The sequence below is a fragment of the Coffea arabica genome, chromosome 8e, assembly GCF_036785885.1.
Source record: "Coffea arabica cultivar ET-39 chromosome 8e, Coffea Arabica ET-39 HiFi, whole genome shotgun sequence".
NCBI classification, from domain to species: domain Eukaryota; kingdom Viridiplantae; phylum Streptophyta; class Magnoliopsida; order Gentianales; family Rubiaceae; genus Coffea; species Coffea arabica.
The window spans coordinates 153,736-170,000 of NC_092324.1; the positions used below are offsets into that span (position 1 = coordinate 153,736).

At 40.8% G+C, this 16,265-nt stretch overlaps 3 protein-coding genes across 8 annotated transcripts; 1 reads left to right on the forward strand and 2 right to left on the reverse strand.

Moving 5' to 3' along the window:
- Positions 1-1,842: 1,842 nt before the first annotated feature.
- On the reverse strand, positions 1,843-6,188 carry LOC140012920 (uncharacterized). Of its 6 annotated transcripts, XM_072061490.1 has the most exons (5): positions 5,928-6,188; positions 4,250-4,320; positions 3,277-3,385; positions 2,231-2,425; positions 1,843-2,144 (listed from the first exon to the last, which is right to left on the reverse strand). In XM_072061490.1, the coding sequence occupies exons 4-5, from the start codon at positions 2,417-2,419 to the stop codon at positions 2,052-2,054; spliced, it is 282 nt and encodes a 93-aa protein (XP_071917591.1). In that variant the 5' UTR covers positions 2,420-2,425; positions 3,277-3,385; positions 4,250-4,320; positions 5,928-6,188; the 3' UTR covers positions 1,843-2,051. The 6 variants fall into 6 exon arrangements, with proteins under 6 accessions (XP_071917591.1, XP_071917592.1, XP_071917590.1 ...); XM_072061491.1 differs by lacking the exon at positions 3,277-3,385 and having other exon boundaries at positions 2,231-2,422; XM_072061489.1 differs by lacking the exon at positions 3,277-3,385 and having other exon boundaries at positions 5,928-6,187.
- Positions 6,189-6,615: 427 nt separating this feature from the next.
- LOC140012616 (transmembrane 9 superfamily member 11-like) lies at positions 6,616-9,144 on the reverse strand. The gene has a single exon (XM_072060891.1). It carries the CDS (start codon positions 8,837-8,839, stop codon positions 6,848-6,850), a length of 1,992 nt encoding a protein of 663 aa, XP_071916992.1. The 5' UTR covers positions 8,840-9,144; the 3' UTR covers positions 6,616-6,847.
- A 2,294-nt stretch (positions 9,145-11,438) lies between these two features.
- Positions 11,439-16,100, forward strand: LOC113707490 (uncharacterized). Its single transcript, XM_027229852.2, has 5 exons — positions 11,439-12,049; positions 14,679-14,741; positions 14,877-14,939; positions 15,065-15,133; positions 15,313-16,100. The coding sequence occupies exons 1-5, from the start codon at positions 11,699-11,701 to the stop codon at positions 15,628-15,630; spliced, it is 864 nt and encodes a 287-aa protein (XP_027085653.2). The 5' UTR covers positions 11,439-11,698; the 3' UTR covers positions 15,631-16,100.
- The last annotated feature ends 165 nt before the right edge of the window (positions 16,101-16,265 follow it).

A 16,265-nucleotide genomic window follows, 5' to 3' on the forward strand; every position in this document is an offset into this window, starting at 1 on the left:
ACCTTTTCCCACGTCATCATTTTCTTCACAGAAATCTTTCCTTCCCGTTTACTCTCTCTCTTTCTCCCCCCTCGCCGGCCGCCTACCTTGTTTCAGAAGAGGCCAGACTATTTCTTCATACCGTCCTCCTTCATTCATACCTTCGTGTAAATAACAGTCGTTCGTCTAGTTATAGTTCTTTCTTTTCTTATTTCATTTTGCTTCTGTTTAAAAAGCTATTATTTGCCTTTTTTTTTTGTTTTCATTTTACATTTTTTTTTTGGCTGGAACTGGGAAAAAAAAAACACCCATGGGAGGTGTAGCAGTTCTTCACCCACAAGACTTGTTCAACCATAATCATCGTAGCCACCAGTTCATTTCTCCGGCTATGAAATCTCACTCTACCCGCCGGAATCTTCATCCGGCTCCTAGTAGATCTTGCAATCGCCGGAAGAGAAGTCCTCAGAAAGGTACCGCCTTGCCTTCGAAGCGAAGTAATCACCCCCGTAACTCCTCCCCTTCCTCCAAGCCCACCGGTAACGGTCCCGTGATTGTGGGTCCCATTAAGATTCTGAAGCGGGGCGAAGCGCTGCCCGTCTCCACGACGCCGCCATCCTTAGATCTGACTCCTCTGCAGCAGCAGCCGCCGCCGTCACCGCCAGTTCAGAAAGCTCCTGCAAATAGTACTACTAAGAAAAAGAAGATGGGCGCCGGAGTTCCTCGCGAGTTAGCCGTCTTGAGTGCCCCCGAGCCTGAATTGAAGCAGATCCAGCGGATCTCGGATTGTTACGCCGGATCCGCGTTTATATCTTCGCCGCCGCCTAGTTCTCTCCCCGTCCCGCCCTTCTTCAGGAAGAAAAATCTCGTCTTGACGGACGATGACAACGCCGCCACTAACAGTAATAGCGATGATGACGCTACAAGCGATTTGCTGAGGCTTCTTAGGCTTGATCTGTCATGAGTTGATTGGTCGGGCCGACACTGAATGCTTGGTTTCAAAAAGAAAAAGAAAGGATTTTGATGAAGAATTTGAAGATGAGGGGATTGTTTGCTCCGATTCGCAGTAACTTCCTTTATTTTTTCAAGGGGAAGGCGAATCACCAAAGCAAATTTATCAAAGTCTTGTCCTCCTCCTCCTCCTCTGTCTCTTTCTCTCTTTCTCTTTTAATTCCCTAATCTAACTTATAGATTAGAGTTTGTCGCCTCGGCCGGAATTGGCATCTAGGTTTTCAAGGTATTTGTATAGCATTTTTACCCAAGTCTTTAGCAAGTTTACCATCTGATCTTTTCGACTCCTGTTGTGCTGTTTAGCAAGTCTTTTAAGGTTGGTTCTTTTTTACTTGTAGATGGGTATGGTATGGTGTTTCATAGGGGCTTGAAATTGAATAGTAGTGTAGTACCGAGTCTCCATTTCCATTGTTTGTACCAGTTGGTAGTTGGTATGCTTGAGCTGGGATGTAGTACGCCACCTTGTTTACATCCGTGCTTATGTAAAAGTTTGTTGGTTATGTATTTGTTTTTTTACCAATTCTATAGTAGAAGAGAGTCCTGTTGTAGTCTTTTACTGGTTGATTTCCTCTCTCCTCTTCTATATATATATATAGTCTATATGCTATACTAGTACTATACATCTTCCAGCACAGGGAGAACGGGTGTTTGGATCTACTAACGTTTCACCACTCTGATCAAGATTTCTAATGCTTGAATGCAACTCACGTTCCTGGGGTTCTATTTGTTCAAATTGCTGGCCTTTCAGAACCAGCCTATAGATAGATAGATGCGCACTGATCGAGTTTTAACTTCATATCTTGTTGAAGCTTGGAACTAGTCAGCAGTGTAATGTCTACCAAAGCTTGCACTAAATTTGGCAAAATCTGAATCTTGGCGATGGCTGCAGTAGTATATATTCCAACAACTTCATTCATCTTTATTTTCTTACATCTGTTATTCTCTGCAACACCCTGAAATCCTACAAGTGTACTGCAATGACAAACTGCCAGTTTTGAGTTACAGCAAATGACACCACTGACACTGGAAAACGTCCAAGTTAAGTGACACTACTGACACCTATTTCATTTTGACACTGAAGTGCTTAGATGGAGAAAACTTTCAACCTCCTTTACTTCTGAACTCCTTTCTGCTGCAACTTTTGACATCCCAAACATCTGATAGCACAAAATATGAGTAAGCACCAATTGCAACACAAGGGCGAAAGAGATTGCATCGCAACAAAGTAAAAGCTAGAATCAACCTTCTGGATGCCTTTCTTAAAACATGCTTTGTGGTCATCGAGTGAAGCATGGATGAAGTCATGAATGTGATCCTTCACGTCTTCAAAGAAGGTGGCATTTTCAGCCCTGTGCTTTCTACATGAAGATGTATGTGAGTCAACAGCTGTAGATACAAGTTGCTCTTCAGGCTGGCTTTTTTCAGATGCCATTAGCTACTGCATGCATTTTAGAACCAAATCAATAAACTTGCACAATTATGCAAAAGCATTTCGATATCGAAAAGCAAAGCAACTAGTAGTCTTTAAAGAGCTGAAGGGAATCCTAACGAATCAGAAAGCCTGCTCAAACATAATAACTCAGGGACAATTAGTTTGCTAAAGATGTTGGGAATATTTCAAATAGCACACAGGAGCAATCATTTGAACCATGGTTGCTCATCCGAGCAGAGTCTTAAATTTCTGCACAGAAGCAAAACTTAATTCTGAAAATAGAAGAAAATCATGACCATCATTGCTTAAAATTTAGCATCTTTCCATATCCTTCAAAGCACCAAACAATAGAACTTCTTTTACTAGTATTACAAGTATTTAATATGTGCTCAAATGAGTAACTATTGTTTCTAGAAACTATGCAGTTTAAAAGGCATTGATCTGCCTAAGATCTAACAATGCCTGTACTAAGAGGTTATTGTACACCTTCAAATAATTATAATTATCCCTTTCTAATGATCGATCACGCACCTTTTCTGTACATTTCAATAAAATTTGATCAATAAATTGAGATTGAGCAAGGTAGAGCTTATTTCATCAAATTCATAAATAACCATTTGGGGCATATGAAGCTTATGAGCTAGCCACTACACCTTGCTACAATTCAAAGGAGACACTATTTCGTTTGCTTTATGCAAACATGTCTTGATGGGCAGCTAAATCTTTACCCAAATATTGCAGCCAAGGAATAATAGAAAAAATGAAAAATATTACCGAATCTTACTCGGCAAACCAAACTAGGAAGCTTTTCCTGAATTACACATTTTAAGGGCCAAACAAATTTAATGGAGATATACCTTAAGATATTTATGTAGGTTAAAACGGTGGGCTATGATGAAGCACATGCTTGGTAGAAGAAAGTGGAAGGTGAGTACTCAGCAAAAGCCAATCCCCAGCATGCAGAATCTACAAAGAGAACATGGATCTTGGACATGTAGTGATGAGGAACTAGGATAGGAAGTTGCAAATTATTACAACCAGCTATTTAGTAGCTTAGGGGTGGAGTGTTTAGATGCGATACCACACACAATTTCTCAGCAGATGAATGACAACTTAACCAAAGTGGTAGAAGAAGAGGGAACCACGGATGCAGTTTTCTCCATGAACCAAAACAAATCCCCAGCTATTGATGGTATGAGCCCACTCTTTTTCCCAAAATTCTGGTACATTATTAAGAATGATATAATTACTGCCATCCAAACTTTCTTCCATTCTGGTCTTATGCTCAAATTTGTGAATCACACCGTGATCACTTTAATTCCTAAAGTGGAAAACCCAACTACATTTAGGCACTACAGACCTACAAGTCTTTGTAAAGTCCTGCAGTAAATCATTTCCAAAATACTCTCCAATAGACTCAAAAAGGTTTTGAATGATTGCATCAGTAGGAATCAGGCTGCTTTTGCTCCTGGTAGGCAGATTATTCATTATTCCTCGTGAATTTTTGCACCATGAAAAAAATAAAAGGCAAGGAAAGGATGGATATTTTGCTCTGAAACTAGATATGTCAGGCATATGACAGGGTGAAATGGAGATTTTCGGAAGAGATAGTGAAGAGGACGGGCTTCTTTGACCAATGGATCAAGTGGATCATGAGTTGCATCTCAATAGTGAAATACTCCTTGAACATCAATGGGGAGCTGAAATGTTTTGTCTCCATATCTCTTTTTCCGATGCTGAGAATGCTTCACTAATTTCCTTAAGAAAGCAGAGGAAGAAAAGAGAATCGCAGCGATAAGAGTATGTCGACAAGGGCCATCAATAACTCACTTGTTTTTTGTAGATGATTCTCTGATATTCAGCAAGGCAGATCCTAAGGAAGCACTTAGTTGAAGGAAATTCTGAGAATGTATGAGAAAGAATCAGGTCAAATGATAAATTCCGAAAAGTCTTCAGTGTTTTTTAGTAAAAGTGTGATACAGAGGACACGGAAGCAGATATATGTTTGTGAAACAGCAAGCAGAAAGGGGTGAGATGGAAATTGGCATCATGGCAGAAAGCAGCAACAAACAAGTGATAGCTCAATGGGCATTAAAAGAGTTTAGCTCAAGAAATAAGCTCATGGACCAAGCAGTGGCTATAAAACTTGCATTATGTAAGGCAAGAGAACAGCAATGGAGGAAGATTCAAGTAGGAATTCCACAGCAACACTTGTTGAAGATGCTTAGAACCAACAGATCCAAGGATATAAGTTTATATTCCCACCTAGAAGACATCAGTAGCTTATGCTCTATGTTTGTGGAATGCTCATTTGTTTTGTCTAGAAATGAAGATAGTGATAGAACTGACCATATTAGCAATTATGCTCTAAGCATATCTAGACAAAACACAATAGTTCATACACAATATTAATAAAATCACTTATTGTTTCAGAGAGGGAAAAAAAAAGGGTAGAGGACATGAGCAATAGTCAACACCTAAGTCCACCATTCGCTCAATAGTTGAACACTATGCTCACTTCATGATAACAAAAGGCCAAAGATGTTAATCATGAGTGTCAATTCAAGAACGAGAGGCAAAAGAGATCCTTTCTGGAATCTTTCTATCAATGTAGAAATCACTAGACAAGCTACAAGGCCATAATTTCACAGTTTAACTAATCAACACAAGATAGCAACTTCCTAATAAGAAAGATGGCAGCAGAAATCTTAAGCGTCACAATTCAACTCATGAACAAAATCATGTCAAATCTCCAGAATCGCTCAGCTCCTGGGGATAACAAACAGCGCCATAAATTCTCATGCTATCTCATAAAAATATTCAAGTTTTAGTAAATTATGCCAAACATTCTGAGGGTGTTGAAATCTAACAAGTTGAACGAGACAACACAACCTCCTCTTACAGAACACGAAAAAGTAATTGCTTTACTAATATTAGACAGTAGCTTAGAAAGAAAACTCTGCTTAATCTATATGAATCACCAATGTTTTTTTCTTTTTTTTTTTTAGGTAATAGTCATCCAATGAACCAACAAAAAATCATAATTTGCACCTACAGAAATAGGAGCTAGCAAGTTTATGAAGACATTGAGTTGGAATTTAGTTAATTGCTAGATTGGAAACCAGATAAAGCATATGGATCATCCCAAAGATATCCTAAGCCCTTGATTTATCAAGTCTATAGGAAGAAAAGTATCACATCTTTGCTAACAGAAAATCCTACTTCACCAACCCATACTCTCCCCATTCAAGCGTTTGGCTTTGAACTAAACCCACTAACTTTCACGGGAAAATAGAGAATTCAAAACCAGAAAAGCACGTAGTAAGGACTAAATACACAAAATAGACAAGTAATATACTAACAGTCGAAGTCATCAGCAAGTCAACTGATTAGCAAATGCAATTGTTAGCTGGATTGCCTTAGAATTTGAAGGGACTAGCGGTTTCTGTGAATACAATCACAAGATAAAGAGCAAAAAAAAAAAGAGGAGGAGAGGTCGTTTGCTTACCGGAAGAGACAGCCGGGACACTAATCCAGAAATAAGAATAAAATAGAAAATGCTGGAGCTGTCGAGCGATTACGGACGATGCGCCCTCTTCACCGCCTTAAGCGTTACAACGGGAACAGGGCCCCTGAAGGAAATTTGCGAGATGAGGTTACCGGGCTTCTAGCGCCGATGCAATGGGCTATGGTGAAAAGATAAAAAGGAATTGTAAAATTATCATCCTTTTTTCTTTCTTTGCCATTGCAGTGTTTGGTAACGGAAGTCAGAATTGAATGTGCATTTCTTTTACACGTTTGGTATAACCATATTGAGATGGCAAAATGGAGTGAAAAAATTATTATGTTGACTTTATTGTCCTAAATAAATATGACATAAAACATTTCTTCTTTTATTTTGTTTATATTTAAATACTCCTAATTTAGCAAGACTGAACATTGAGATATATATGCTTGCCACTTTGATAAAATTGGGATCGAAACAGCTGATAATCAATAATGGTTCATCTTCTTCCTGAAATTGTACATCCAATATCCTATTCCTACTGGTCAGAAAAACTTGAACTGACCTTTGCGAGTTTGCCCAGAACCCTCCTGTCCAACACTTTTTTGAGTGACAGTAACTAGTGAAAAGTAAACATTTTGTTATGCCAAATTCAAGAGCAGAAGCACAAAAGAAAGAAAAGACAGACAAATAACTCAAAGGCTTACGGATGGAAAAAAACATCCAATCCAATGGTTCCAATTTGATGGCAAATAGCAGCAGCAGTGATGAGCACAGCTGCCCAATAAATGACATGTGGTTTTGCATTTTCCGAACCGCATTACACAAAGCGCTTCCCTGCTCTGGAAAGCTAGCTATTGCCTCCCTAACCTAGCGAAATACAAACCGGCATATGGTGAAACGTTGGTTGTGGGCTTAATTGATCAGTCAATCTTCACCGAGGAGAAGAGACGATGCACGAATAAGAAAGAAGAGAGGAAGCCGATGGCCCCAGTTGCAAGCATTACTGCTATGGCCATCAAGAGAGAGTAGCCCAGATACAGAATTGCAGAGACTGGTCCGCTCAGGTTCTTGAGATCGAAAACAAGATAATTTACGGAGTAGAGGAAGATGTAAACTGCAACCGAACCCGATGCAAAGAACGACTTCCACCACCACCTCCAATCCTCCACACAAAGATTCATGTAGGTCAGGACCAAAGAAACTTCTGCACACACCACAACTAACAGGAAAAATACGATGAGCAAAAACCCAAATACATAGTAAACGCGGCCAAGCCAGATGCTGGACATGATAAAGAAGAGCTCGATGAAGAGGGTTCCAAATGGAAGCGTTCCTGCTCCGAAGGCTAGCAGCCAGGAAGGAAATCTTTGAGGCGGAATCTCGCGGGCAATCTGATTGGTTCGAACTGGGTATTCGAGTCTCGGAGATTTGGTGCCGATAAATCCACCCGCCAGTGTCAGGGGAACGGATATGCAGAACCAGAGCAACAACAGGACTGCAAATGTCGAAATTGGGATCGCCCCCGTGCTGTGGCTTCCCCACAAGAGAAAATTCAGGATTGTCAGTATAAGAAAAGCAATTCCGGGGAAGAAACAAGCAACCCTCCACGAAACCGAAAACCACCCAGACAATTCTCCCGACTTAAACGTCTTCAACAGCCAAACAGCCACGTAACCAGCCACAATGCCCAGGAACATGTAAAACAAAAGCATGCCCGTGAGCAGGGCTCCTCGAGAGGCAGGGGACATGAATCCCATCGCAGCAAAGAAGATTGTAACAACTGCCATTCCTAGAATTCGACACCCATCGGCAACCACTACGCATAAAAATTCTGCATTGTCCGGTGCGCGAAAAACATCACCAACAACTAGCTTCCATCCGGATAGTTCCTCGTTCAGCTGCGCCTGAGCCTCCTTGTCAAGCTCTTCGTACCGAGCAAGATCCCTCCGAATGGTTCTCAAAAAAATGACGAGAACTATTCCAGCTAGGAAAGCGATGACCATGAGGGAGTTAAGGATGGAGAACCAATGAACCCTTGCACCTTCCATCTTCAGATATGCATCCCATCTCGACGGCCACCTGATATCGCTCTCGACGAAAGAGACCTCATAGCTGAAAGTAAGCGGCTGAGCTTCCTTCACAGGCATGCTTACTTTGTCCGGTTCGCATTTAATTGGCGAAGGGTACTTAGAGTAGGTGGTTAGATTCTTGAGCAGCTTAGAATCGTGCTGAACGCTGCAGGGCACGACTTCAAATCCCACAACCATGTAACCAGGAGAGTCTGTGGTTAGATTCTGGTCATTGGTGGTGATCAATTCAGCCCCGTCTCCGGTCCCAATCACACCAGCCACGTTATTCTTCTCGTACTTGTGAATCAAAACAGTGAACTTGAGATGGTTAAACACGTAATAATCACCTTGCACCCTAGTACCAACGGGATAACCTGTCCACCTGAGAAAGTAGCCATCTTTAGTCATGTAACGAATCGCAGGAAGGTTATCGAGATTAATGTTGACCTGATACATTTCGTCAATCCTCTCCGTGAGGATCTTGAATTCGTCGCCAGATAAGGGGGCGGATTGACACAAGAAAACATCAGTCTCATTGACGCGCATCTTAAAGCGATAGGGAGAGTTCTCAATCCTGTCTCCCATGAGGAGCTCACCCAGATTCTCGGCGCTGTCCTTGACACCCTCCTTGGGTTTGCAGAAGGGCAAAGAGTAGTAGCCGTAGGGGATTTCTGTCTCAATTGAGGTCAAGGAATTAACTTTCACGGATAACTGGTCGCCCACCATATATTTGTGAGGGAAGCTGCCCGGCAGATAAAAGCCAGCAGCACATTGAAGGAACGCAACAAATACGAGCAGTTGCACCCTTTTGGTGGTATCGTATTGATCCAACAAACCCATCATGCATGTATCACCCGACTTCCGAGGATCTGAAACAAACACTACAACTACTACTACTACTACGAAGATACCCCCCAAAAAAAGAGAAAAGAACTAGATCTTGAAGGGACTGATTTATACAATATCTATCGGATGAGATTTGCAAAATGATCGATTTAGCAGCAGTACATTTCCATTATATGTTTGGCTTCAGGGAAGGATGAAGATGAGAAGGCAAAGAGGAAGAAGGTGAGATCGCCTGGAAATGTGGAGAGCGTGACTGGCATTTGAGGTTGGAGACGAAGAGAACTCCAAAGCAAAAAGAATAAGCAAATAGAGGATGCAACCACTAACTGCGAAAATCACCACCTATTTATACGCTACTCTACTACTCTTGCCGTTTTCCCTTTCATAACTCACAGTTTTTTGTATGAGTGTTTCGATAAATGGACTCTTGCCGTTTTCCGCTTGCACTCTTTCCTCTCCCTGATGTCCCCCATAACTATACTATAAGAGTGTTGGCTCCCGTAATTATTATGTAATGTGATTTTTTCTTTTTGCGTCGTTAAGCAGAAACATAAAAAGAAAAGGAAGTTATTGGCTATTATTGGAGGTGTCTACTAGTATTTACATTTTTAGTGTGAGGGTAAATAAAAAAATTACCAAAAAAAAAAAGTTTACACTACTATATCCCTTCCTCTCTCAATATATATATAGTGAGATTAGGGTTAAATTACACTGGCCACTCCTAAACTGCAATCAAGTAACACTTTGCCCTTGGAATCAAAATATCTGTATGGTTTGCCCCTCTATGGGAAAAATAAAAATAAAAAAAAATCAACCATTCTATTAAGCTTTCCATCTAAAATTTCGATAAAATGCCTTTAAATAATAGATTTGTGGATAATGGTACATTTAAGTGAGGATATGGAATGATTTATTGAATGAAAAAAAAAAAACCATACTAAGGTCACATGATATAAAGATATTCTTTTATAAATATATCACTTTTGTGTAGTTTGATTTTTGAAGTAATTAACCTTTACAGTTAAGTACCATTTCTACCAAGTTATATATATATATATATATATATTAGTTTGGTATTATAATAATATTTTTTTTCCCTATCTTATAAAGGTGCTTCCTAAAGCTGTACGATGCTTATAGCTGAAATGCATAAATCAAAGAAAGTGTGAAATACAATAACATATTTCTTGAATGGCTATATAAAACCTAAAGAAATAGTTCCCTTGGAAAAAAATTAGAGAAATTTATGATGACATGGCATTTAGATTCTTATTGAGTACATAGATAAAATATTTGCAACAAATTTTATTCAAAAGGTTAAGAGATTTAATTGCATCATCAACGATAAACTTGTTGATGTTTAATTTTCTCTCTTTTCTATTACTATGATAAGAAAATGATTTTGAATATATATATATATATTGTCGGCGTATCTATTATTGGTATTTTAAAAATAATGCTGCTAGTAGGCTACGTGGCAAATGTCTATTGGTGACTTTTTATATATTTTGGACCAATGACGAAAAAAAGAAATCAATAATTTATTGTTTATTCGTAAAAGCTGTTCTCAAGGAAAAAAACGACACTAAACATGGAAACCAACTGCCGTTATTTTAATCCGCTGTATTCTTTTTCTTTTGTCAGCACCCAATATATTAGTAGTATTGTAACGTAGTAGTAATTACCATCCAAAAAGCCTGCAAACAAACCCAGAAAGAAAGAAACCAGAGAAGTAGAATTGTCTCGGTCCATCTATTGGTCACCTCCCGACTCCGAAAGCCGAACCATAGCCCCCCACCGCCACATGACATCACTCAGCCCTTTTAGTTCCCTTCTGCGCCAATCAACAACCAAAATTTGCACAAACAACCCATGCCATGCATAATTTGCTTGGAGAATTTTATTTTTTTAAAAAATATATCATAACGTCGTAAATAGCGTAACAAATACTATAATGAAGTCTGTTCTTCAGTATACAACACACGCTTTGCGCTACTACAAGAAGAAGCATGTTTTGATTGCTATATATATATATTAAGAAAAATTTTATGTATACACTACTTATTAGTTATTATATCTTTTTTCACTTCATATAAATTACATCGTCATTATTATTATATAATATACTTTTTCGAGATTCTATAATTACATGTGCATTAGAACTGTAGACTAGATTTTATCTTAATGCTAGTATTAGGAATGTAGTGAAAAATATTGATATATGCACTCCATATTTTATTATTTATACACTTACCATTTATTATATCATATAATTTGATAAATGAAAATTATATAATAAAAATAATAATAATAATACAAGTAACGTTTTCAAATATAGAAATGAAATACTAGCACTAGTAAGTAGTGGTGCTAATTGGGAAAAAAAATGGAAGGTAATAGTAGTAATATTATACTACTGTAATAAACAAATTGCATAACACCTTTCCCGAGAAAAAATCAAAAAAAAAATTGCATAAAAAGACACACACGTAACAGGTAGTAGTAGTAAGTAACAAACACACAATTCATTTCATTCACTTTGCCCGGTTGCCCCCTCTTCCCCTCCCCCTCCCCCTCCCCGCCCCCACCCACACAAAAACAAGCCACAATCCCTTCACTCTCCTAGTAGTCGCAGGAGGAGTATATATATTCTATGCAAACCACGCCCCTCTCCTCATCCCCACATTCTCTCTCGTCTGTCTCCCTCCACCCCCGGCCACCCTCCTCTTCTTCCCTGTCCATGTAATTACTCCGTATCCGCTTTACTTAACTCTTCCTCCTCCTCTCCTGCGTCTCACCACCACTCCGGCATCCACCACCTCAGTCCCTTGGAGCTCGAAGAGTTTAGATTTTAATATGAAGGACGACTGGGTCACCGCTGCGTTATTCGATGACTCCGTCGTGGCCGAGCTTCTTTCTCGTCTCAAGCAATCTTCTTCACCTTCTTCCTCCTCCTTTTCCTGCCAGCCGCCCAAGCCGCTCTGCCTCCCGTTTGGATGGGGCCACCGCCAGCCCAGGTCCAAGCCCACCGCCACCAAGAAGGACTCCACCACCAATACTGCTCCTACTACCACCAGGTGTAGCCCCACCACGCCTCTCTCCTGGAGCGGCGGCGCTGCCTCCCCCAGCGACGGTGCCTATGACGACTGCTCCACCCGCCCCCTGCTCTCCACCTCCTCCTCCTCCTCCGATCCATCCAGATCCAAGGTTTGTATCATCTCCTTCCCTCTCCCTCTCCCTCTCTCTCCTCTGCCTGGATTCTCGTCCGAGTTTCTACGACGGCTCAGGTTTCTGGCCTGCTGGTCCTTTAACTGACCTACCCGCTTATTCCTTCTCGACAAAATATCCGTAATTGGGTCTTTTTTGGGTCATCTTCCTCTCGGACCTATTCGAGCACCGATGACTGTGTGTTTTTTGAGCTGTGTTTTCTGAAACTCTAGCTTTTCCGATCAGTAGCTCCTGTCATTGGGTTTTATTCCATCTCCTTCGTTATTCTGCTGGTACCAGTATTCAATGAGCAACCCCTGGTTCTTTTTTTTAGTTTCCCAGGTTTTGACGTCAGCTTTCCGGGAATGAGCAACCCCTATCTGGGTTAGGATCTGATGTCAGTAGTGGTTTGGGTGGACACTGGACAGGGGGGTGGTGAAAAAATTTTCACCCAGGTCACAGCGGCTGACTAAACTGCCCTTACGGAGTTATGGTTGGTTGGTTGTGTTTTTTTTTTTTTTTTTTTTTTGGGGTGTGGGTGTGGGGAGGTGGTGGGAGTCTGGGAGTTTCTTTATTTATCTTTTCTAGCTTTCAAGAAGCCGAAAGGACATTCCTTTCCCATTTTTCCCGCAATTGAAAGCCCCATTTATTTCGGCTTTTTTTTTTTTCAAAAATTCTGAGAGCCAACAAGGGGCCATTGGAATACGCTTCCTTGTGGGTTTCTTCCCAATACCGCTATGTGGGAGATTAGTAGAGTCTGAGATTGGATTAGGGAGGGACTTTTTTTTTTTTTTTTTTTTAAGGAAGGAGGGAGGGAAGGGTGGAGGGGGTTTGTTGAGTCATGGCGGTTCATCCGAGTATTTAGCGCAATCTCAATCAGCTTATCGGTCTGGGGGTCGTTGTCGATTTCTGTTTCTTTTGCTTTTATTACTATTTGATTTTTTTGGGGGGGGGGGGGGGGGTGGGGGTGGGGGTGTTAAATGAGGAAGGAGGAGGGGTAAAGTTGGTAATTAGCAGCTGAGTTGACGAGAGTGACCACCTTGTTTTTTGACCAATACCCGTGGGGGAGGGCATTTTGGTCAGATTAGGTTGTCATGGCAGAATTTGGACTGGATCTGGGAGTCCGGCGGAGTTCGCGTGTTGGGGGGGGGGGGGGAGGATTTGGTGGTGCGGTCAGTTTTAAGTGGGGGTTTGAGTGATATATATCACACTAGTACGTATTTAAGTAGGGGTAGTGGGTGTAATATATTGGTTGCTGGTATGAATTGGATGGGGACGAAAATGGTCTGGGTCTGGGGGAGGTTAAGATTCCCTCACGTGAGATAGATAACGAGGAGGAGGAGCAGCAGCAGCTTCTGAGCTTGGATTTTCTTTCTTTTATTATTATCAGCTATGAGAAACTGAAAGTGGATCCACACACACTACTCTATTATTGTTGATTCTCCAATCCGCCAATTGCCGGTTTTTTTTTATTTATTTCAATAAAATCCGGTTTGGTGTAAAAACAAAAAACTAGTAGTACCTACTTTCGACCTTTTAATGGTAGTGTATTTTTTTGCCTCTCTCTTTTCCCAGTTGAGTCTAACTTTCTCGGAAGGGGAACGACATTAGAGCATGTGGTGGGAATGAGAAATGGAGGCGTTGATGGCCGGAAGGGGAAGTCGGAGTGGTTTTTTATTTTTATTTTTGGGGGCGGATCGGGCGAGGAAGTTTCTTAAAGCGCAGGAGAGACTAGTGATGAGGGGTCCATTGGTCACAAAGATGAGTAGGAGTTTTCTACAAATGGGAGGTGTGGTGTGTCATCTTATGATGAGTAGTAGTAGTACTAAGTACCTGCTGGACGACGTCGTCCTCCTCCTCCTCCTCCTCTTCTTCTTCTGAGTTCTGCTGACTTGTGCGGTGTACTAAAATTATCTTCCTTTAGTCCCTGGGGGGGAGGGGATGATTGGTGATGACAGGGTCAGGGTGGTCCCCCACTCCGTCACGGCCATATATACATATATATATAATGAGTCTAGATTTTGACGAAGAGCAGACGCTGGCGTCGTCCAAGTACACGATGATATTAATGAAGTTGGTTTTCCATCCACTTGAAAAGAGTAATAACTAATCAGTGGAATGAAAATGAATTCTCCGGGAGGGTGACTTGTGATTAACGGATGTCTGAGAATCTTATCTGGTGTCCAAAAAGTAAACAAAAAAAGAGAGGAGTGAAACAGTCTGTTAAAGCCTGATTCCTAAGCTAATATCTAATAAGATTCTCGGATCTCTCCCCCTCTCCCTCTTTGTGTATTTCACAGTCCCAACTCCATTCCTTATCCATGTAACACAGTAGTCCAACTTTCAACTTTTCTCCCTTTCGGCTTTCCCAGATGTCGACCACCCACACTGTCGGCTCCTCTCTGTTTCTTTTCATTTTGGGATGGATTATTACACACTCTGACTCTGTATGGAGGATTGTTAACATGGGCTGGCTTCCTCCTGACGCTGCTCTGCTTAGCTTTCTTTTGTTAGATATATTCACTTCCTTCTTTTCCAATCCACGGTTGAATCGGTTGGTGATTTTTTTTCCCCACGTACTAATTGAAATGTCTCTGATCATGGTGTATGATATTTGTGTATTTTGCAGGGTGCTTTTGCCATTGACGCCGCCAACGTCTACAGCAACAACAAGAAATCAAAGAAGAAGAGGGTAATAATTCCTTCATTTTTTGGGAACCTCATAATAAGTAACTCCGATTGCATTCCCATCTACGCATCAAAACTACTTCTTTTATACCCTCGTTCATTCATTTTCTAATAGGGAACACTTTTTCCCATTTTTTAGACATTCGCGGAGCTTAAAGAGGAAGAGGATTTGCTATTGAAGGAGAGAGTGACTCTTAAGAGGGTATGTTCCCTTCCCTTACCTCCGTTATTCATGACTGCCTATCCTCCCTCCCTACTATTCTGGAGTTTTTATATGCTTACACTAATTCTACCGTTAGTCTGAACTTCTGTTATTTGTTTTACTAGGAACTGGCATCCTTGCACGTCACACTCGAGGAACAGAAAGCCAGGAGTGAGAACCTGAAGAGATTCAAGGTACGTTCTGCTCTACTTTGCTATGTTCAAGTTCATTTTTTTTTTTTTTTAAAAAAAAAAGTTGATTCTGTTTCGGCCATCCTCAATATTCTGGTGATTTTTAGGAAGATGAAATGCCATCCTACTTTTAGAAAATCTCTCTGGAGAGTTGGGTAATTCTGCATTTGCTGATTTTGCAGATTGACCTAAATCTACAAACGTCAGGTGAGATGTGCGGAACAACAGGGGGTGACGGACAGGTTGTGGATCCTATTAAGTGCAGTGAGATGGAAGTATCAACCGGTGACCACGCTCATCATCCATCCATGCCACGATTTGCAGTGCAGGATGGGTTTGTATCATCAGGTTCCAGCAGAGTAGAAACGGATGTTGATTTGCAGGAGAGTTGCTTTGTCCTACCTGATTTAAATGTGACGCCATCAGAGGAAGAGTTTGGCCCTGAAGTTTTGCATGCAATTCAATTGAAGGAAAAAAGCAAATTTCCTTTTATGTTCTGAAGCAAGGGGGCCATGCTTTTTTACCAGTGGCCGTCTTGATGAATCAAAATATATAGCTGTTTCTGAACTTTGCTGAGGCAAAGGAGGTCCCTTGTAAATTACTCTCTGAGAAAGATCTTCTCGAAGCTGATGAACGAGTGAGGAACAGAAGGTCCCAGTTTATCTTCTCTCTTACCAATTGTAGGAGGAGGCCGCTGATGAGTCATCAGCCCAGAAGGTCACACTGACTAGTTTAGAAATTTAATAGTAGTATGCTTTTAGGTATGTAGAAAATTTTGACATTTTGTAGAGGATTTCTAAGTTTTTTCATTTTTTTTTTCTTTTCCCCGGCGGGACTGACTGGGGAGGGCTGTATTTGGTTTGGTGAAACTCTTGGTGTGGACCAAATGCAGCAGTAGAAATTCTTTTTTTTTTATATAGGTAAAATGGCATGCATATATTACTTGCAGAATATAGTCGAATTTGACAGATTTGTTTGTCTAAAATCTAGTATAGTACCCATGGAATTTTTAACCGACGTCGGAGGAGCATTATTCTTTTTCTTATACTATACAATTAAACCAACCAGCGTGCATGTTCTTTATCCGCTGTTGTCCTGCGAGTCTTGCCTTTTCGTCCAACGAGCGAGGAGCGGG

Bases quoted from the DNA above. Each gene is read 5' to 3' on its own strand.
- LOC140012616 (XM_072060891.1), bottom strand. From the start codon at position 8,839: ATGATGGGTTTGTTGGATCAATACGATACCACCAAAAGGGTGCAACTG.
- LOC140012920 (XM_072061493.1), bottom strand. From the start codon at position 2,419: ATGGCATCTGAAAAAAGCCAGCCTGAAGAGCAACTTGTATCTACAGCT. The intron at 2,145-2,230 runs GTTGATTCTAGC...TTGTGCTATCAG, and splicing joins TTAAGAAAGGCATCCAGAAG to ATGTTTGGGATGTCAAAAGT.
- LOC113707490 (XM_027229852.2), top strand. From the start codon at position 11,699: ATGAAGGACGACTGGGTCACCGCTGCGTTATTCGATGACTCCGTCGTG. The intron at 12,050-14,678 runs GTTTGTATCATC...TGTATTTTGCAG, and splicing joins CCGATCCATCCAGATCCAAG to GGTGCTTTTGCCATTGACGC. The intron at 14,742-14,876 runs GTAATAATTCCT...CCCATTTTTTAG, and splicing joins AGAAATCAAAGAAGAAGAGG to ACATTCGCGGAGCTTAAAGA.